The 22,522-nt window shown below is 37.0% G+C and overlaps 1 protein-coding gene across 2 annotated transcripts in view; it reads right to left on the bottom strand.

The window, feature by feature from the left end:
- Nucleotides 1-17,813: 17,813 nt before the first annotated feature.
- The window catches only part of LOC146145120 (uncharacterized), a 71,507-nt gene continuing 66,798 nt past the window's right edge, over nucleotides 17,814-22,522 (bottom strand). For both annotated transcript variants that reach the window (XM_083389605.1, XM_083389606.1), the window contains exons 47-48: nucleotides 19,027-19,085; nucleotides 17,814-18,961 (exon numbers count right to left, since the gene is read on the bottom strand). In XM_083389605.1, coding sequence (XP_083245731.1) covers nucleotides 18,832-18,961; nucleotides 19,027-19,085 — 189 coding nt within the window. In that variant the 3' untranslated portion in view covers nucleotides 17,814-18,831. The remainder of the gene's footprint in view (nucleotides 18,962-19,026; nucleotides 19,086-22,522) is intronic.

Here is a 22,522-nt window from a genome sequence, read left to right as displayed (position 1 = left end):
TCTGAGCACTTCTACCGTAGGAAATCGTCGATTTCGCTCAAATAAAGATTTGACGCTTAACTGAAAATCGAGTTTTTTCGCTAAAATGCGATTTTGGCCAAAACGGTAACTTTGACATTTCTTAACGAATTTTGATGCCGTTTCGGCTATAGACTCACGTGCAACATCTGAGCACTTCTACCGTAGGAAATCGTCGATTTCGCTCAAATAAAGATTTGACGCTTAACTGAAAATCGAGTTTTTTCGCTAAAATGCGATTTTGGCCAAAACGGTAACTTTGTCATTTCTTAACGAATTTTGATGCCGTTTCGGCTATAGACTCACGTGCAACATCTGAGCACTTCTACCGTAGGAAATCGTCGATTTCGCTCAAATAAAGATTTGACGCACCGAAAATCGACTTTTTTCGCTAAAATGCGATTTTGGCCAAAACGGTAACTTTGTCATTTCTTAACGAATTTTGATGCCGTTTCGGCTATAGACTCACGTGCAACATCTGAGCACTTCTACCGTAGGAAATCGTCGATTTCGCTCAAATAAAGATTTGACGCTTAACTGAAAATCGAGTTTTTTCGCTAAAATGCGATTTTGGCCAAAACGGTAACTTTGACATTTTTAACGAATTTTGATGCCGTTTCGGCTATAGACTCACGTGCAACATCTGAGCACTTCTACCGTAGGAAATCGTCGATTTCGCTCAAATAAAGATTTGACGCTTAACTGAAAATCGAGTTTTTTCGCTAAAATGCGATTTTGGCCAAAACGGTAACTTTGTCATTTCTTAACGAATTTTGATGCCGTTTCGGCTATAGACTCACGTGCAACATCTGAGCACTTCTACCGTAGGAAATCGTCGATTTCGCTCAAATAAAGATTTGACGCTTAACTGAAAATCGAGTTTTTTCGCTAAAATGCGATTTTGGCCAAAACGGTAACTTTGTCATTTCTTAACGAATTTTGATGCCGTTTCGGCTATAGACTCACGTGCAACATCTGAGCACTTCTACCGTAGGAAATCGTCGATTTCGCTCAAATAAAGATTTGACGCTTAACTGAAAATCGAGTTTTTTCGCTAAAATGCGATTTTGGCCAAAACGGTAACTTTGTCATTTCTTAACGAATTTTGATGCCGTTTCGGCTATAGACTCACGTGCAACATCTGAGCACTTCTACCGTAGGAAATCGTCGATTTCGCTCAAATAAAGATTTGACGCTTAACTGAAAATCGAGTTTTTTCGCTAAAATGCGATTTTGGCCAAAACGGTAACTTTGTCATTTCTTAACGAATTTTGATGCCGTTTCGGCTATAGACTCACGTGCAACATCTGAGCACTTCTACCGTAGGAAATCGTCGATTTCGCTCAAATAAAGATTTGACGCACCGAAAATCGACTTTTTTCGCTAAAATGCGATTTTGGCCAAAACGGTAACTTTGTCATTTCTTAACGAATTTTGATGCCGTTTCGGCTATAGACTCACGTGCAACATCTGAGCACTTCTACCGTAGGAAATCGTCGATTTCGCTCAAATAAAGATTTGACGCTTAACTGAAAATCGAGTTTTTTCGCTAAAATGCGATTTTGGCCAAAACGGTAACTTTGTCATTTCTTAACGAATTTTGATGCCGTTTCGGCTATAGACTCACGTGCAACATCTGAGCACTTCTACCGTAGGAAATCGTCGATTTCGCTCAAATAAAGATTTGACGCACCGAAAATCGACTTTTTTCGCTAAAATGCGATTTTGGCCAAAACGGTAACTTTGTCATTTCTTAACGAATTTTGATGCCGTTTCGGCTATAGACTCACGTGCAACATCTGAGCACTTCTACCGCAGGAAATAGTCGATTTCGCTCAAATAAAGATTTGACGCTTAACCGAAAATCGTGTTTTTTCGCTAAAATGCGATTTTGGCCAAAACGGTAACTTTGTCATTTCTTAACGAATTTTGATGCCGTTTCGGCTATAGACTCACGTGCAACATCTGAGCACTTCTACCGTAGGAAATCGTCGATTTCGCTCAAATAAAGATTTGACGCTTAACCGAAAATCGATTTTTTTCGCTAAAATGCGATTTTGGCCAAAACGGTAACTTTGTCATTTCTTAACGAATTTTGATGCCGTTTCGGCTATAGACTCACGTGCAACATCTGAGCACTTCTACCGTAGGAAATCGTCGATTTCGCTCAAATAAAGATTTGACGCTTAACCGAAAATCGAGTTTTTTCGCTAAAATGCGATTTTGGCCAAAACGGTAACTTTGTCATTTCTTAACGAATTTTGATGCCGTTTCGGCTATAGACTCACGTGCAACATCTGAGCACTTCTACCGTAGGAAATCGTCGATTTCGCTCAAATAAAGATTTGACGCTTAACCGAAAATCGTATTTTTTCGCTAAAATGCGATTTTGGCCAAAACGGTAACTTTGTCATTTCTTAACGAATTTTGATGCCGTTTCGGCTATAGACTCACGTGCAACATCTGAGCACTTCTACCGCAGGAAATCGCCGATTTCGCTCAAATAAAGATTTGACGCTTAACCGAAAATCGTGTTTTTTCGCTAAAATGCGATTTTGGCCAAAACGGCAACTTTGTCATTTCTTAACTAATTTTGATGCCGTTTCGGCTATAGACTCACGTGCAACATCTGAGCACTTCTACCGTACGAAATCGTCGATTTCGCTCAAATAAAGATTTGACGCTTAACCGAAACTCGAGTTTTTTCGCTAAAATGCGATTTTGGCCAAAACGGTAACTTTGTAATTTTTTAACGAATTTTGATGCCGTTTCGGCTATAGACTCACGTGCAACATCTGAACACTTCTACCGTAGGAAATCGTCGATTTCGCTCAAATAAAGATTTGACGCACCGAAAATCGAGTTTTTTCGCTAAAATGCGATTTTGGCCAAAACGGTAACTTTGTCATTTTTTAACGAATTTTGATGCCGTTTCGGCTATAGACTCACGTGCAACATCTGAGCACTTCTACAGTAGAAAATCGTCGATTTCGCTCAAATAAAGATTTGACGCTTAACCGAAAATCGAGTTTTTTCGCTAAAATGCGATTTTGGCCAAAACGGTAACTTTGTTATTTCTTAACGAATTTTGATGCCGTTTCGGCTTTAGACTCACGTGCAACATCTGAACACTTCTACCGTAGGAAATCGTCGATTTCGCTCAAATAAAGATTTGACGCTTAACCGAAAATCGTGTTTTTTCGCTAAAATGCGATTTTGGCCAAAACGGTAACTTTGTCATTTCTTAACGAATTTTGATGCCGTTTCGGCTATAGACTCACGTGCAACATCTGAGCACTTCTACCGTAGGAAATCGTCGATTTCGCTCAAATAAAGGTTTGACGCTCAACCGAAAATCGAGTTTTTTCGCTAAAATGCGATTTTGGCCAAAACGGCAAATTTGTCATTTCTTAACGAATTTTGATGCCGTTTCGGCTATAGACTCACGTGCAACATCTGAGCATTTCTACCGTAGGAAATCGTCGATTTCGCTCAAATAAAGATTTAACGCAACGAAAATCGAGTTTTTTCGCTAAAATGCGATTTTGGCCAAAACGGTAACTTTGTCATTTCTTAACGAATTTTGATGCCGTTTCGGCTATAGACTCACGTGCAACATCTGAGCACTTCTACCGTAGGAAATCGTCGATTTCGCTCAAATAAAGATTTGACGCTTAACCGAAAATCGAGTTTTTTCGCTAAAATGCGATTTGGCAAAACGGTAACTTTGTCATTTCTTAACGAATTTAGATGCCGTTTCGGCTATAGACTCACGTGCAACATTTGAGCACTTCTACCGTAGGAAATCGTCGATTTCGCTCAAATAAAGATTTGACGCTTAACAGAAAATGGATTTTTTTCGCTAAAATGCGATTTTGGCCAAAACGGTAACTTTGTCATTTCTTAACGAATTTTGATGCCGTTTCGGCTATAGACTCACGTGCAACATCTGAGCACTTCTACAGTAGGAAATCGTCGATTTCGCTCAAATAAAGATTTGACGCACCGAAAATCGAGTTTTTTCGCTAAAATGCGATTTTGGCCAAAACGGTAACTTTGTCATTTCTTGACGAATTTTGATGGCGTTTCGGCTATAGACTCACGTGCAACATCTGAGCACTTCTTCAGTAGAAAATCGTCGATTTCGCTCAAATAAAGATTTGACGCTTAACCGAAAATCGAGTTTTTTCGCTAAAATGCGATTTTGGCCAAAACGGTAACTTTGTTATTTCTTAACGAATTTTGATGCCGTTTCGGCAATAGACTCACGTGCAACATCTGAACACTTCTACCGTAGGAAATCGTCGATTTCGCTCAAATAAAGATTTGACGCTTAACCGAAAATCGAGTTTTTTCGCTAAAATGCGATTTTGGCCAAAACGGTAACTTTGTCATTTCTTAACGAATTTTGATGCCGTTTCGGCTATAGACTCACGTGCAACATCTGAGCATTTCTACCGTAGGAAATCGTCGATTTCGCTCAAATAAAGATTTGACGCTTAACCGAAAATCGAGTTTTTTCGCTAAAATGCGATTTTGGCCAAAACGGTAACTTTGTCATTTCTTAACGAATTTTGATGCCGTTTCGGCTATAGACTCACGTCCAACATCTGAGCACTTCTACCGTAGGAAATCGTCGATTTCGCTCAAATAAAGATTTGACGCTTAACCGAAAACCAAGTTTTTTCGCTAAAATGTGATTTTGGCCAAAACGGTAACTTTGTCATTTCTTGACGAATTTTGATGCCGTTTCGGCTATAGACTCACGTGCAACATCTGAGCACTTCTACTGTAGGAAATCGTCGATTTCGCTCAAATAAAGATTTGACGTTTAACCGAAAATCGAGTTTTTTCGCTAAAATGCGATTTTGGCCAAAACGGTAACTTTGTCATTTCTTAACGAATTTTGATGCCGTTTCGGCTATAGACTCACGTGCAACATCTGAGCACTTCTACCGTAGGAAATCGTCGATTTCGCTCAAATAAAGATTTGACGCTTAACCGAAAATCGAGTTTTTTCGCTAAAATGCGATTTTGGCCAAAACGGTAACTTTGTCATTTCTTAACGAATTTTGATGCCGTTTCGGCTATAGACTCACGTGCAACATCTGAGCACTTCTACCGTAGGAAATCGTCGATTTCGCTCAAATAAAGATTTGACGCTTAACCGAAATCGAGTTTTTTCGCTAAAATGCGATTTTGGCCAAAACGGTAACTTTGTCATTTCTTAACGAATTTTGATGCCGTTTCGGCTATAGACTCACATGCAACATCTGAGCATTTCTACTGTAGGAAATCGTCGATTTCGCTCAAATAAAGATTTGACGCTTAACCGAAAATCGATTTTTTTCGCTAAAATGCGATTTTGGCCAAAACGGTAACTTTGTCATTTCTTAACGAATTTTGATGCCGTTTCGGCTATAGACTCACATGCAACATCTGAGCATTTCTACTGTAGGAAATCGTCGATTTCGCTCAAATAAAGATTTGACGCTTAACCGAAAATCGATTTTTTTCGCTAAAATGCGATTTTGGCCAAAACGGTAACTTTGTCATTTCTTAACGAATTTTGATGCCGTTTCGGCTATAGACTCACATGCAACATCTGAGCATTTCTACCGTAGGAAATCGTCGATTTCGCTCAAATAAAGATTTGACGCTTAACCGAAAATCGATTTTTTTCGCTAAAATGCGATTTTGGCCAAAACGGTAACTTTGTCATTTCTTAACGAATTTTGATGCCGTTTCGGCTATAGACTCACGTGCAACATCTGAGCATTTCTACCATAGGAAATCGTCGATTTCGCTCAAATAAAGATTTGACGCTTAACCGAAAATCGAGTTTCTTCGCTAATATGCGATTTTGGCCAAAACGGTAACTTTGTCATTTCTTAACGAATTTTGATGCCGTTTCGGCTAAAGGCTCACGTGCAACATCTGAGCACTTCTACCGTAGGAAATCGTCGATTTCGCTCAAATAAAGATTTGACGTTTAACCGAAAATCGAGTTTTTGCGCTAAAATGCGATTTTGGCCAAAACGGTAACTTTGTCATTTCTTAACGAATTTTGATGCCGTTTCGGCTATAGACTCACGTGCAACATCTGAGCACTGCTACCGTAGGAAATCGTCGATTTCGCTCAAATAAATATTTGACGCTTAACCGAAAATCGAGTTTTTTCGCTAAAATGCGATTTTGGCCAAAACGGTAACTTTGTCATTTCTTAACGAATTTTGATGCCGTTTCGGCTATTGACTCACGTGCAACATCTGAGCACTTCCACCGTAGGAAATTGTCAATTTCGCTCAAATAAAGATTTGTCGCTTAACCGAAAATCGATTTTTTTCGCTAAAATGCGATTTTGGCCAAAAAGATAACTTTGTCATTTATTAATGATTTTGATGCCGTTTGGGCTATAGACTCACGTGCAACATCTAAGCACTTCCACCGTAGGAAATTGTCAATTACGCTCAAATAAAGATTTGACGCTTAACGGAAAGCCGATTTTTTTCGCTAAAATGCGATTTTGGCCAAAACGATAACTTTGTCATTTATTAATGAATTTTGATGCCATTTGGGCTATAAACTCACGTGCAACATCTGAGCACTTCCACCGTAGGAAATTGTCAATTTCGCTCAAATAAAGATTTGCCGCTTAACCGAAAATCGAGTTTTTTCGCTAAAATGCGATTTTGTCCAAAACGATAACTTTGTCAATTCTTAATGAATTTTGATGCCGTTTCGGCTATAGACTCACGTGCAACATCTGAGCACTTCTACCGTAGGAAATTGTCAATTTCGCTCAAATAAAGATTTGACGCTTAACCGAAAATCGAGTTTTTTCGCTAAAATGCGATTTTAACCAAAAATAAAAATAAAAAAAATAAAAATCTTAAAAAACAAAAGTCTTAAAAAATAAAAATAAACAATTAGGTCAATTTAAAAAATTAAAAAATAAAAATAGAAAAAAAAAATTAAATTAAAAATTAAAAAAAAATAATACTAAACCTTGAAAGTATACCCCATGACAAAATATACAACAACCGCAACCCCGTCTAGTCGTTTTTGGTTTCTTATGGTTTCCTATAGCATGTTTCAGACTGGATTTTTGTCCGAAGCTTTATAGAAAAAGTAGACATCGTAGAACTTTCAAATTTTCAGACATGACGTAGAGTGGTATGAAGATGCGATGCCGAGGTTTATGAGGCTGTACCCCTATGGGCCTCTGACTGGGGCGCAAATAACCTAAAATATTTTGACGTCATCGTTTTAGCTATTTGTAGCTATCTACTCCTACCTAGCGGCAGAAAAACTCGATACAGAATTCGTTTACATCGCTTTCTATGTTCAGCTCGCGAAGGTACTACTAAGTGGCTGCTGGCATCATGCTGCGCTTCATTATCCCGCGCGTGCAACGTTCATTGTTCAAAGTGGCTGCGTTAGTAAAACTGGGCGCGTGCGACTTGCATTTAAGAAAGAGGCTTCACTCTTTCTTTTCTTAGTAAAATAACCCACTACTCTCACAAAACAACATATTTTACTGCAGCCGCAATTATAAATCCGAAATATGGTGGCAGTGTACGCCTCTCTATTTACACCTGTTACGCATGTTACTCCAATCCAACATATCAACACCAGGCCTAAACAACTTAAAACTGTGTGTTGATATGTTGGATTGGAGTAACATACAGAACAGGTGCAAATAGCAAACATTCTCCAAATACATGTTTTTCAAATATTCTCTAAATCATAATTCATTTTATTCTCGTGGTAATACATAAAGAGGTAAGGCCGTGAATAAACTTTCACCCAACGTGCAATTAACGCAGGGAAGCATTGCGAGTAGGGATGTTCAAAGCAGAATATCGGCGACACATTTATAATAATAATCAAATGTCAATAGGGTGTATTTACCGCCGCAAATTTAAATGCGAAATCTTGAGGCAGTCTACGCCTCTCTGTTAGCACCTGTTGTGCATCTTGCTCCAACCAGCATACCAACATCAGGCCTAAACATCTAGCAAAATTTTCGATTTAATAGTTTGCGTATTAGGCACATAATAGTGTCTTTCATATTGTTTAAAACTACAAATTCAAAGCCTGTTTTAATAGTGATTGATCGGATCAAGCCATGGTAAAAAATTACCGAGTAAAAGTTTGGAAAAGTATAGCAAACCATAGGCGTTAAACCATTTTAAGTCTTTACGAGAATGATAATATTTGATTTTCAAACATGTAAGCTGGTCAAAATGTAATAAAATGGCCATACGCATTATCTACGTAAATTCTGTTTATCAAATATATGTTTCGATCATTCCCCAAAATCTACGCCATATTTGAACCCCTTTCGCATCAAAGGCATAAGTGAAGTGGGGAAATTTTCGGCCCATAACTGTTTTTGCTTGCAGAAACAAGTTAAGGAAAATAAATGACAAAATGTAAAATGTATAACTTATAATACACAATACAAAATATTAAAAAAATAAAGTATAAAATAACAGAAAAAAAATAAATAAATAAAACATCAAAAAAAATAAATAAATGGAAAAAAAATAAAAAAATCAATTGAAAAAAAAAAAAAATAAATAAAATAAAAATTGAAAATAAACATTAAACCGTGAAAATATACCCCCTGACAAAATATACAACAACCGCACCCCCGTCTAGTTATATGGGCCGAAAATTTATTTTCGGGACATATCTTATTTTTGCCGTTATTATATGGGCCGAAAATTTATTTTCGGGACATATCTTGTTTTTGCCGTTATTCTTTTTTGGTTTCCTATGGTTTCCTATGGCATGTTTCAGACCGATTTTTGTCCGAAGCTTTATAGAGAAAGTAGAACCTTCAAATTTTCAGACATGGCGTAGAGTGGTATGTAGGTGCTTTGTAGAAGTTTATGAGGCTGCACCCCCAGGGGCCTTTGCTTGGGGGGCAAAAACCTGAAATATTGCGTTTTAGCTCTTTGTAGCTAACGACTGCCATCTAGCAGCAGAAAAACTTTCATACAGAATTCGTTCATATTCGCTTGCTTTGTCCAGCTCGTGAAGTGACGAAGCGACTCACCGCCTGCTGCGCTTTATTGTCCCGCGCGTGAGACTTTCATTGTGACTCGTCCAAAATTGGGCGCGTGCGACTTGGATTTTTAAAAGAGGCTTCTCTTTGGTAAAATTACTCAATGCTCTTAAGAAACAACATATTTTACCGCCGCAAATTTAAAATGCGAAATCTGGTGGCAATATACACCTCTCTATTTGCACCTGTTTTGCATGTTATTCCAATCCAACATATCAACACCAGGCCTACACAATTTAAAATTGTGTGTTTATACGTTGGATTGAAGTAACATACGAAACAGGTGAAAATAGCAAATATTCTCCAAATACGAAATTTTCAAATATTCTCCAAATCGTATTTCATTTTATTGTTGCGGAAAGAGGTAAGGCCGTGACCAATTAAATGAAAGAGGTAAGGCCGTGAATAAACTTTCCCACCGTGCAATTAACACAGGGAAGCATTGCGAGTAGGGATGTTCAAAGCAAAATATCGGCGACACATTTATAATGCTTGCTTTAATTATATGGGCCGAAATTTTTCGGGACATATCTTGTTTTTGCCGTTATTCTTTTATGGTTTCCTATGGCTTTAAATGTGGCGTCAGCGTTTTTTCGGGCGACCGATTACTTACGCCCCCCGTCTAGTTTTTTTTGGTTTGCTATGGCATGTTTTAGAGTTTTTAGATTGAAAAAGTGTACATCGTAGAACTTTCAAATTTTCAGACATGACGTAGATTATGTAGGTGCGCTGTAGAGGAGACTGCGTCCCTTTATGAGGCTGCACCCCCGGGACCTTGTATTGGGGGACACAAATTAACAATGTGATGTCATCGTTTTAGTTCGCTGTAGCCATCTACTCCCATATATCGGTTGAGAAACTTCAATACAGAAGTCCATATTCGCTTGCTTTGTTGAACTCGCTAAGCGACCAAGCCACTTGGCACCATGCTGTGTGTTTTATTGTTACTTGGGAAATAAGGCGCGTGTGCGACTTGCCTTTTGGAAAGAGTCTTCTCTTCGTATAAAAACTTATTGCTTTTACAACACAACATATTTTTCTACCGCAATGCGAAATCTGGACGCACCCTGTTGTGTATGTTGCCCCAGCCAACATATCAACACCAGGCCTAAGCCAATAAAAATAATACAAGGGCCGCAGAAAGCAAAATGCTAAATTTTAATGCATTTTTAGCGACGACGTTAAGCTGCGTCATAACATGGCTTCATACAAAATTAAATCTTTAAATACACTGCGTTTATTTGGTTTAAATTCGCAAAACTTTCGATTTAATATGTAGCATATTAGGCACATAAACGTGTTTTACGTATTTCTCGAAACAAAAGATTTAAGTACGTTTTAACAGTCTATACACAGATCAAGGGGTGGTAAAAATTTGTAGCAACACTTCGTCACATTGTTGTTTACCGCAGAGAATTTTTGTTTTATCGCTGTATCACTGTTTAGTGTTTCGTCATGGAAAGTTTTCCATTGCCTAAATTTCTAGCAATCGCCTTTCAATGTTTGTATTATCATTGCAGCAAATCTGCAACGAAAACTTTTTGACACCAATTTTATGCGTCAGAGCAGTTTCTAAATAAAGTATATCCGTTTTAGCATATGTTTTCAAAACGCCGTCCCGCACCGCGGTGTAAACAAAGATTAGTCTTCCCCGGTCGTGTGATATTTATTGTTGTCATTTGACTGAAGTCAGAAGCCGTTTCGCAATCGCGTTTTGACGTAAAAATTGTATGTTTCGCGTCAGAAATAAGTGTAAAAAAGGTTTGAGTTAACGCCCTTTTGGCACGTGATATTTTGTTAAGTATTGTAAGAATTAATGACGTAAATCCTTTTTTCGTTCATAGAAATTTTCTAACTGATTTTCGTCTATAAATAGTGTGCTGAATCAATACAGAATGCCCAATACTCAGACAACAAATTCGAGTGCTTTTGTGACTGAAGCAGATAGGGGTTATTCGCCCCAACCGCAGCAAGCGGACAGAATAGGCTTTTCACGCCGACTACCAGAGTTCTCGCCAACAGTTCTGCAAGCTCAGATTCTCTTCTCTTGAATCTGAGCCCATTTGAATTTAATATCGCGGTATTACATGAAGCGAAGTTTCACCCATCGTAAAGCAGGAAAGCATTACTAGAAGCTTCATTTATATGACGTTCGTCAACTATGTCGCCGGATTGGACCATAAATTGAAAACGCCTGAAAATTTTCTCGAAGTTAAAGCTTTCAGGCGTCAAGTGCCAGTTTATCACTGTCTCTGGGAATGGGATTTTTGTTTTGAAGGGGCAAAAATAAAAATAAATAAATAAAGTATTTTGATTGCAAAACGATTCTAAAATTAGTTTTGTATAGTCTTTACCAAACTAACGTATAACAAAATGAAACCCTGGCAACGACGTTCAAATCTGTAACGACATTGGTCATTTAAAGATGTTTGATTAAGCGTTTTTAAGTAATTAACGAATGATGAAAGCGTGCACCTTTCTTGTTCCATTGTCTATTTATAAAACCCTTTTTATTCTGTTGCCTATTTATCAAGAATGTCATAATGCATCCTTATCAAAAACATCCTGTTGTATATTTATCAAAAATGTAATAATGTATCTATTTATCAAAGAGCATTTTGTGTCTAAACTCGAAAATGTAATGTTTGACGAATCGTTAACTGCGTGCGTTTTAGTGAAACTTCCTGTATTGCGTATGCCTTGCGAAATTGCATCGCCTCTTGTTCACAGATGACGAATAGCAAAAATGACACATATTTCCGTCCTCTAATTGTCCTCATATACGTGCCCTAAATCGCCGTTGAGAACTGGCACGCTCACCATATTTCAAAACTATGATTCAGAATTATGTTTACTGTTAGAGAAGCTGTTTTTGTGTACTTTTATGGATAAATTCTAGCTTCCTCGTAGAAGAGATGTTGAGAAAGAAAGGCGAGAAGGCCAAAACCCGTGTGACGTAATTATTATTAAATATTATAACAATTTGCCGTGTCATTGCTACGTGATAATCTTTTTCTCGTACAGAAATTTATCTTCTGAATTTTGTGTATAAAACAGATTGCATACTAAATAAACATGTCCAGTTAATAAACAGAATGGTTGTTGCTGCCAGGTCGAGTGATTGTTTTTTGAGCTAAGGTTTAATACGAAGCATATTAGAAGTATGAAGCAGAAGATGAACAATTCTATTTGAATAAGACTTTACCTCGAACAAGTGAAGTTAATCATTGAGACTAAAGACACTAATGAGACTTGAATTAGCCCCGCCTGCGTCAAATGAAAAGGCGCTGGCTTAGTCGTGTGGTTACTTTGCACCAATGGTTCAACACAATCGTCTGACACGATCGTGCGCGGGTTCGATTCCCGCACACCCACACCACTGACGCTGTCCGGCGCCTTTTCATTTGACGCAGGCGGGGCTAATTCAAGTCTCATTAGTGTCTTTAGTCTCAATGATTAACTTCACTTGTTCGAGGTAAAGTCTTATTCAAATAGAATTGTTCATCTTCTGCTTCATACTTCTAATATGCTTCGTAACCTTAGCTCAAAAAAACAATCACTCGACCTGGCAGCAACCATTCTGTTTATTAACTGGACATGTTTATTTAGTATGCAATCTGTTTTATACACAAAATTCAGAAGAGAAATTTCTGTACGAGAAAAAGATTATCACGTAGCAATGACACGGCAAATTGTTATAATATTTAATAATAATTACGTCACACGGGTGTTGGCTTTCTCGCCTTTCTTTCTCAAAATCTCTTCTACGAGGAAGCTAGAATTTATCCATATAAGTACACAAAAACAGCTTCTCTAACAGTAAACATAATTCTGAATCATAGTTTTGAAATATGGTGAGCGTGCCAGTTCTCAACGGCGATTTAGGGCACGCATTTGAGGACAATTAGAGGACGGAAATATGTGTCATTTTTGCTATTCGTCATCTGTGAACAAGAGGCGGTGCAATTTCGCAAGGCATTCGCAATACAGGAAGTTTCACTAAAACGCACGCAGTTAACGATTCGTCAAACATTACATTTTCGAGTTTAGACACAAAATGCTCTTTGATAAATAGATACATTATTACATTTTTGATAAATATACAACAGGATGTTTTTGATAAGGATGCATTATGACATTCTTGATAAATAGGCAACAGAATAAAAAGGGTTTGATAAATAGACAACGGAACAAGAAAGGTGCACGCTTTCATCTTTCGTTAATTACTTAAAAACGCTTAATCAAACATCTTTAAATGACCAATGTCGTTACAGATCTAACACATAGCCTTAGAAAGGCTGGAAATTTGCGGCCCATATCTGTTTTTGCTTGCAGAAACAAGTTAAATAAACTATAGATCATGCAACGTTTATACTAACCACAAACCAAAGTCAAATTGATAATATTTGAAAGCAACCCTGCTAAGTAACGATATTTATAACGGTCCACACTAGGATTTGAAAAATTAGGGTTTCGATCGATGCATAATGTTGGGGCAAAACGGTCCCCTGAAAGGGGCAAAATGGACCCCTCAAAATGTAGTCTGTTAATATTAGGCCTAGTGTAACTCAACTTAAACCTTAACTGTTTGTTTTTTAACATTTTTGAACTGGAATAAAATTACCTAATACATCATTATTTTATGTTTAGCTCGGTTTAGCAGGGAAAGTCAAACAAAAAGATTTAGCAAAGTCTGTAGTAAAAAAGGAGATTGATATTTGTTTTAATACTTGTGAGTTGGTATAGCATAAGAGAAATATAAGGCAGTTTATGTATGGCCCATTTATAACCATGTAGGCCTATGTTATATATTGATACAATGTTACTTACGCATAGTGCTATTTGTGCATGTTTTCCTTTTTTAAATATTTTTAACCTATAAGGCGCAATGTATACAAGAGGCTACTTCGGACGTCACGTTGTGACGCAAGTTGTAACAATATCTCTGAAAAAGTTTTATGTGCTCCTTAAACAAAATCCTTGATCCAGCATTTCCACACAACAAGGCATTAAAATTGTCTTTTATTAGCGTATTGTAGGACCTTTCAGTTGCACCCCCTACTACTGATAAAAAAATATTTCGTAAAACTCGGAAAACAGCATTTATCCTTTAAGGCAGTGTTCGGCAACCGCCGGTCCGCGAGGTGTTTGCTACCAGTCCGTAGCAGGATTGCCAAAATCTTTTTTTTATTTAAGCCCAAACTGTAAATAAACACCTTGAAAAAAAATCAAAAACAATTAGGCCTAAATGTATTTTTAGGATCAAAACACATTGACTTTCGTTCGAATATGCTCCATGGTTGATTGGTATGGTCAAAAATCACAATTAGTATCAAGCTCTCGTGAGGTTTAAAACAACTATTGTGCTATGGCCACATAAGTTACATAAATACATATACACCCTTGTGCATATTAATTGAAACAAAACAGATTTTTTTTATTTGTTATAAGCTATATCACATTTCAGGTGCAGAAAACAGTACGTATCCATATGGCGTACTTGTCATTTTTATTGAATGTTTTACTGTTATATCAGATGTTATTCGCATATAAAAAAATGGTCATTGTTCATGCGCCATGGATCAGGATGATGCAATCATTACATTAGCTGAAATTGCGTCTAATTTCAGATACGTGGTTATTGTTTCAACTGTGAATTATTTGAGTTCCAACCGTCGTCCGCGATGGACGTGACACCAAGGAAACGTACGAAAATCGTTACGCTGTACGAACACATAATTAAAACGTATTGAGAGATAGCACAAGTGTGATGGTCAAGTTCGCACGTAACAGTTACACATGATGTTAATTTTTACAGTTATAGTAATTTTCCTTTTGTGATTGTTTGTCTGAAATTCATAAGTACAACTCAGGAGACGACTGCTGCTTTATTTTGCTATTGCACTGCATTTTATTTATCTTCATAAAACAAGTTCTGCCGTATATATAAAAAATAATCAGTTTATTTGCCTAATAATATAACTTTTTATAACAGGACCAGCTGAAAAATTTGACATTTGTAATAGAACAGGCTGACAAAATTTGAATCCCACCACTGTATACAAATGTAATTTAATGGTATACTATAAAGTGTAATTAGGAAAACGCCCGCGGGTTTCATTAAGTTTAATAATTTCCAGACGGGAACATCTTTTTGCGCAAAACAAGCTTTTTCGCATTGAAATTTTCTTTATTACACGTTTGTTTTTTTAAGGCCGGTCCGCCAAAAAAAAAAATTTTGCGTTTTAAACCGGTTCGCATTGCAAAAAAGGTTGCCGACCCCTGCTTTAAGGGGTCGGTTTTGTCCCGTCTTATTTAACGTAAAAAATAACGCGTGTTTTTAAAGGTGCATATAAATGTATATTTCTATATTCCTAATAGTGACTTGTGGGTTTTAAGCACAATGATAAGAATATTTATTGCCAATAAACAAACAAACGACAAACAGTACTTACACAGGTACTTACGATACACAATAAATTACCTCCGTGTACGGAACGTAGCGATCTGACCCCGCAGCTAAGTGGACAGTGGAACTGCTAAATTAACGATTTACAACATTTCTTATATAGCCTACATCGGACAGATGTGAGCAATTACCAATTCGTTAGAAAACGCGACACAAAACACGATTTAGGAAATCGGCCATACGACCAACAAAATTACAATACGCGACGGGAAATTAAAGTGACAGCATGAGCGATTCAGCCGGCAGGCTGTTCATAGAATGGACAGAGTTGACGGGGTCACAGAGTTCCAAAGAATCCACTACAATTCACTATCCCTGTTCCTCCTGCATGTCAAACATTGTTCATTGGATAATGGTGTCCTCCTTGTCGGCCGGCTCCTTGTAGCAAAAGTCAGGAGCGGTGGCGGACCGTCAAGGCGTAGATGACTTTTGTCCGGCGATGAAAAGCTCGCTTCGTACAAAGCGCGTTAGTGGTCAAAGAGCTGAAACTGAACTGCTCCTTATAGTGTTCGGGAATCCCTCCGTAATCGAGCTAGTAATTTGGTGCTGAACGATTTGTGTGAAAATACTTACACCGGCGATTAACAACATGCGAATACAAGAAATGTTCAGCCTACAATGCAGAAATAGAGCCGTAAAAATCGTAATTTGATGTAAAAAAAAAAGGCAAAACCGTCAGTGCAAATGCCTAGAATCTATCGTTCTAGAATACCAAATAAAGAAAATTAAACGGTGCTAATCTCTGAAACTCGAAAACAAAATAAACGCCTTGTCCATTTTAAAAGTAATTCCTAAATGACAGACATTTTAACCTTGGCGTAAAGGTTAAACTTAAAAGTTACACTATTGCAAGCTTGTAACCAAAATGGACATGTGACGGTACCTCAGCCGTCAGTAAGGTAAAAAGGCTTCACGGCATCACGTGGCCTTAAAATCATCGGGAGCTTAGCCCGGAATACAAACAAAACGGTCAGGTTATTTTAGGAGTGATATCTCTGATCAAACACCGTAAACCATATAGGACCAGACTGCAGGTTAGCTGCAAACGGAAATGCACTTCAGAAGGCGCAACTTCTGTGAGTGTGAGAGATAAATATATCTGTTTATAGGCTTAGAGAATAGTTTACGAGAGAAGAATATTCTCTTACGTAAGGTTTCACCTTTAACTTAACAAAAACAGACGTAATTTTGCAACTGACTGAACAGCTATGCCGTAAATTTAGTTAGCTCAAAAGCGGTTTTATCAAGAAAACTAGCAAGAGACTGAGAATAAGGGGAAACGAAGTTAGAATAGTCAAGGTTAGGATAGTAAGAGGCCGTGGTAGATAAGGTAAAGTAAAGTTATGAAAGCTTACTAGGTTATCATCAGGTGTAAACGTCGTAAGAAGATGCTGCTTCTGTCGCAACAGATGCGCAAGATTTGCTTGCAAGCTGTTAGGTCCGGCGGACGATAGCAGTCATAGAGATACTTAAAATCATCAATCGATCGACAAGAAATCCTGTCTGATAAGATTAGGTAAAGAGAAAGTTGAAAAAGATAGCTTAGAAGTACCTTTCGAATAGAGTCTGGCTTTGAATAGCATGTCGTCATAGATGTTTTGAACGTCGTAGATGTAGTAAACTCGCTTTGCTGACGAGGCATCGCTTCTGCATTTGAAAGTTCGCTGTTGGACGTAACTGCAACAGGCTGAAAAGATTTTACCGGAACATTTAAAGGTTTTGCCGTGTTGCAAAACGACGATGGAGCGGCTTCGAAAGTTGAAAGCGGTTGGACGTTGTCCATCTGCGGTTGGGCTAAAAGATCAGCTGCAGGTTGAGAAACAGAATCGTTAGACAAGATTGACACTGCAATCGGTGGAACAACTGTAACCGATGGCATTGGAACATCATGTTCTGTTAAACTGTCTTTAGAGAAAGGAAAAACAGGTTTAGAAAAGGAGCCTATTTGCGGACGCCGTAGCTTAGAGATGGAAAATTTCGAATTATTTCCCTTTGGTTTCGGAAAAACATTACCTTCCCTTATATTACATAGCATGGCAGCTATACGCGTTGAAGTTTTGACGTTGCAAGCATTAAATTTGCTTGAAACCTTTGAAAACAAAACGGAAAAGTTATTCTTCGACATAACGATTTTAAGAATAGCACACGGTAAATAAGACTAAAAATAGGTACAAAAGCGTAGGTTACAAAATAGATTTAAATCAACACAATAGGTTGATAATAATTATTTTAGAATATTAGTTAGTCAGAAGGTATATGCGTGTTCAATACCACGTCGGGTGCGTCTCCAAATTGTGGGTTTTAAGCACAATGATAGAATATTTATTGCAATTAAACAAACGAACGACAAACGGTACTTACGATACATACAATAATAAAAAAACAAAGAATCCACTACAGACTTAACACCAGGTTATGCACTTCATAATGAGGATGTTCCAACACCATACAGACATGGACCAGAAGTTCGTTCCTAAAAATCTACCGGTAATTGTTCTAATTAATGTTCAATAACAGTAAAATTAATAGTTGTGTATATTCTCACTAGACATGTTAGTCGAACAAAAAAGTTGGTAAACAGTAACAATATTTCTGTAGCCAATTTTGGCAGCCAAGTGTCCGGCCCAATTTTGTTTTAGGGCAAGCTATATTTTCTTTAAATTTACAAGCAGGAGCTCGATTTTCAAATTAATTTTTCATCAGGTCGGCAGTATGGTATGGCTTAGTTAGTCAATGAATGGATTATTAGTCAAAAAATGGATTATTCCACTTAAGTCAATGCTTTCAACCGAATGGACCGAAGTCTTTCACGCAAAATGACTTGATCTGATTTTGCACGTTTCGACGAATGACTGGCTTGGACTAATTTGTTTTTCTTAAAAAAAAGGGGGACTAATGTCGTTGTTTTTCCGTGACCAATCGTGAAAATCGAGACTGTATACCAACGGTCAGTTGTCAAACTAATTAATTTACTTTGTTTATTCTGATAGCAACGAATTTTAGGCTGGTAAATATAAAAAGTATATATTTTTATGCCTGTAAGTAGTCCGTGGGTTAATGTTTTAGAGAAGATTCGACCCGAACATTCGAAAAAGCTTCTACCCTGGTTAAGAACAACGTAAAGAGCGGATTTCACAGATGAAAACACTACAATGCTTAGTTGGTGTTTATTTTGTGCAGCAGCAAACAAATCAAAAGTAATTTAAACGAAATAAAAAAGCGCCTTTGGTATAGTAGGATACGGATTTTCTGGTCAATAACTTGCAATCTATCCTGTGGCGGCCTTGAGAATAACGTGTAGTGTTTGACCGGTCTCCGTTTCTATTACTAATGTGCCCGTATAGGTTCCGGGGCTGGTTGGCTTGAATGTCACCGGTAGGTTGGCGCAGTACATAGATCTGTAGGATTACAAACTATCCATAACAAATAAAATTGAGCTATAGAACAAAGAGATGGTTCGTACCTTACTGTGTGCTTTAGATGAGCAGTGTGGAATGGAGGGCGGATGTTGACGAACTTCACCTGAGTAAAATGTTATCTAATTTACTGAAAAGCGTAAATATATTTGGTGGCTAGTGTCGCTCATCACGCGACTTACATGATTTCTTAACTGAAACATTTCCTTTGTTGATATTAGGTTCACTATGTTGTAAGAGTATGCTTATTTCGCTTATGACCATATGAGTTAATACCAGGTAGTCGATCCAAACGCGAACCGAACTTCAAGAACCGGTTTGGGGCCAATCTTCTCCCGAACCGTAAAAATATGAATATCCTTTAAATAAAACATTATTTTACCTTTATAGATATTCCAATATTGAGTTTTTTTCCTTTAATTGACTCACATTTTTAGGGGTTTTGCAACTCATATTATGTTGTGTTCGAACCGGTACTTTATAAATCTATTTTTAAAATAAATTTAGTCCCACCGAAACTGAACCGGGTTCTCAGAACATGAAACTGAAAAAATCAAACGGTTCGACATCAAGCCAGTCTAAAGTAGTAAACAAATAACCATATAGATAATATTTACTACACACCGGAAAACTGGTCAACAACAAAACAATCAATCATAAAGAAACCCCCGAATGCGATACAAGGTACATCTGATTCTGCAAGTCAAAGAAACTAGTTTGTTTTTTAGGCATCACATCAAAATAAGTGAACCCATAAAAATAAAATTAACAATATCCATGGAAATCGAACGTTGAGCCAGCAAGTCCGCAAATGACACCATAGAGTGATGAACGAAATACAGACTGAACAGTTTATATTAATTCTAAAGACATTATGGACAAAATAGACAATTCACTTTCTTAAAAACTAGAGACAAAATGAGTTTAAGATATCGAAAAGAGTTTTTAGAAACTTACATCGACAAAGAAAAATACATTTTTTGATTGTTTGAGAAATACAATTTTCTTATTTGGCCGTAGATTTCTACCAAAGGGAAATGCAGTTCGAAATTCGTCTCGTAATATTTCCGGAAGTAAACAAGATATCGCTGAGAAATTTTTACACATTACTCGAAGCAAAATTGTATTCTGTTTATATTGATCTTGAGTCCATAGAGTATGACGCATAAACAAACAAAGGATGGACAAAACGACATTTTACGCTCACATTTTCCGCAAACGCTTTCCTAGACAAAACACCATTCACTCACAAAAACAGAAAAAGTTTGGTAATAGTAAAGCTAGAAATAAAGGTTAACATCTTTAACTTATTACTGGGTGATGTTTCGTCCAACATGTTTTACCTACAAATGGCACTTTGTTTAAAAAATAACATTTTTTTCTTTTGTGTTACGAGAATGAACTGCGAAATTTGTAAGATAGAATTTTATTTTTTGCTTTTCAGAGGTTGCAAGTATTCTACAAATATATTTCTAATTTGTCTATGGACAAACTATCAAAACAACAGTAAGAAAATATTTTGTGCAAGCTTCTGTTAAAATGCGCGCGCGAAGCATAGAAATCATATTTTCCCATGTCAGTCAGCGATTAAAATAAGTTCGATCAAAATAAGTCCGGGTTACCCCACTTTGTTGTAATTACTGCTAATGGGCCTAAACGTTGAGAAAGAAAAACTTACTGAATGTAACTTAAACAGTTTATTTAGAGCAAAAAATAACTATTTTTTTTCAATCAGCAATAATGATATGATTTCACTAGTCTACAAAAATTTTAATTATGGATTTCTCCATACAGTCTGCAGAAATTGTTACCTTAGAGATTACCAGAAAAACGTCTTCTGCATCCAGATACCAGCGTTAACATTTAACAGGAAGAGAGAATAAATCCTTTAATAACATTTTATTTCATAAGATTATTTGGTATATTGCAATGATACAATTCTCAGGAATGAAGACTTTTATCGACAGCTCAAAACGTAATAAAATTGAAAACATCAAGCTTGCTTCGAACAAATTAAAATATCAATATGGTTAGCAAATCTGTTTCGGCTTGAAAATGGTGACATTTTTACTTTGGCAACAATCTGGATACACAAAGTACTCCTGTTTTTTTATCTATTGGGATCCAAACAGCAACATGGGACTTGGAATGTGTTTCTTCTTGAAAGAGATAGTCTACTGATGACAGCAGAAGATCATTATTTCGCCTTGGCATATCAAAGCTCATGAAGCAATATGCTAAAGCTCTCAACTTTTATGAAGAATGCTTTAAATGTATTTGCTTAAAGTTTCCTTGGTTAACTCAAGAAAAACTAAAAGCTGGAATATTCAATGGGCCTCACATTTGACAAGTAGTAAAATACTTAAATTTAGTGTCATCTATGTCTTGAAAGAAAGCTTAGAGCTTCGAAAACTTTTCTTAAAACGTATACACAAATTTCTTGGAAACAAGAAAACTGACAATTACAAAGATCTGTTGCAACAGTTTCTCTCCAGCCTTAAAGCTATTGTTGCAATATGAGCATTAATTTCAGAAAAACAAGGGCCAAGTAATGGCGTCTTTTGAAGTAGGAGACAAAGTGTTTTATACAAGAGAAAATACCCATGTCTGGCATGGACCGGCATATATTTTAGGTTAAGATGGTCCCATTGTTATAGGAATGATGGTCAGTATAAGGGTAGGGTATATACATGTCGGGTGTAACATGTGAATAGAAATAGCGAAGATCACAGTCCTGCGGTTCCAGCAGTGGTTGCTAAACAGGAGAGTCTTTTAAAGATGAAAACAAAACTCAAAGGTATTCTTCAAGTGATGAAGATTCTAATCCAAGTGTAGCAAAGATCAGCACAATAGCCAATGATGCAGCAGATTATATTACAATAGATACTGACTTTTTGTCAAAAGGTACCTCACTCTTCAGGGAATCCAGTTTCTCCATGATAGGACATATGTACCAAGGTGAAATGCTAAGTCATACTGGAAATGCAAATGGCAAATACAAGAATGCATATAGTATAGAATATTGCATTCCAAGAAATGTTAAGGGTATTAAGAGCTGGTTGATTTTAAAAAATGTTAGGGGATTGGAATCAGTATCCAAGCAAAAGAATCATAAGTCATTCCAGAGTAAGATTTTGAACCTGTTCATGTGGATAAAGTTTACTATTGTGATATTTCTTCGAAGTTTATTATAATGATAAGGGAAGCAAAGATATATGAACTAAAAAGTTGGAAAAGAATTACAGTGTATGATGAAGGGCCTTCCAATAATCAAAAAGTGTGTGTCTGTCTGATGGGTTGGCAAATCAAAAGGTCCAGCGTTTGGATTGAAACCAAAGGCAAGATTGGTTGCACATTGTTTTGAAGAACACAATCGAAAAGAACTTGACAAGGAATCCCCAGCGTGCTTCATAGATGGATTACAAGTTTTCTTTTGTGTTGCAAAACAAAAAGGTTGGAAATTAAAATCTAGTGATATAAAAACTGCCTTTCTACAAGGGGAAACCTTAGATAAAATGTTGACGTTTAACCGCTTAAGGAGGC

The sequence above is a fragment of the Ascidiella aspersa genome, chromosome 5 (assembly GCF_963924565.1).
Source record: "Ascidiella aspersa chromosome 5, kaAscAspe10.2, whole genome shotgun sequence".
Lineage (NCBI taxonomy): Eukaryota > Metazoa > Chordata > Ascidiacea > Phlebobranchia > Ascidiidae > Ascidiella > Ascidiella aspersa.
Note: the sequence above shows the minus strand (reverse complement) of the source record. Positions and strands in the feature narration are given on the sequence as shown.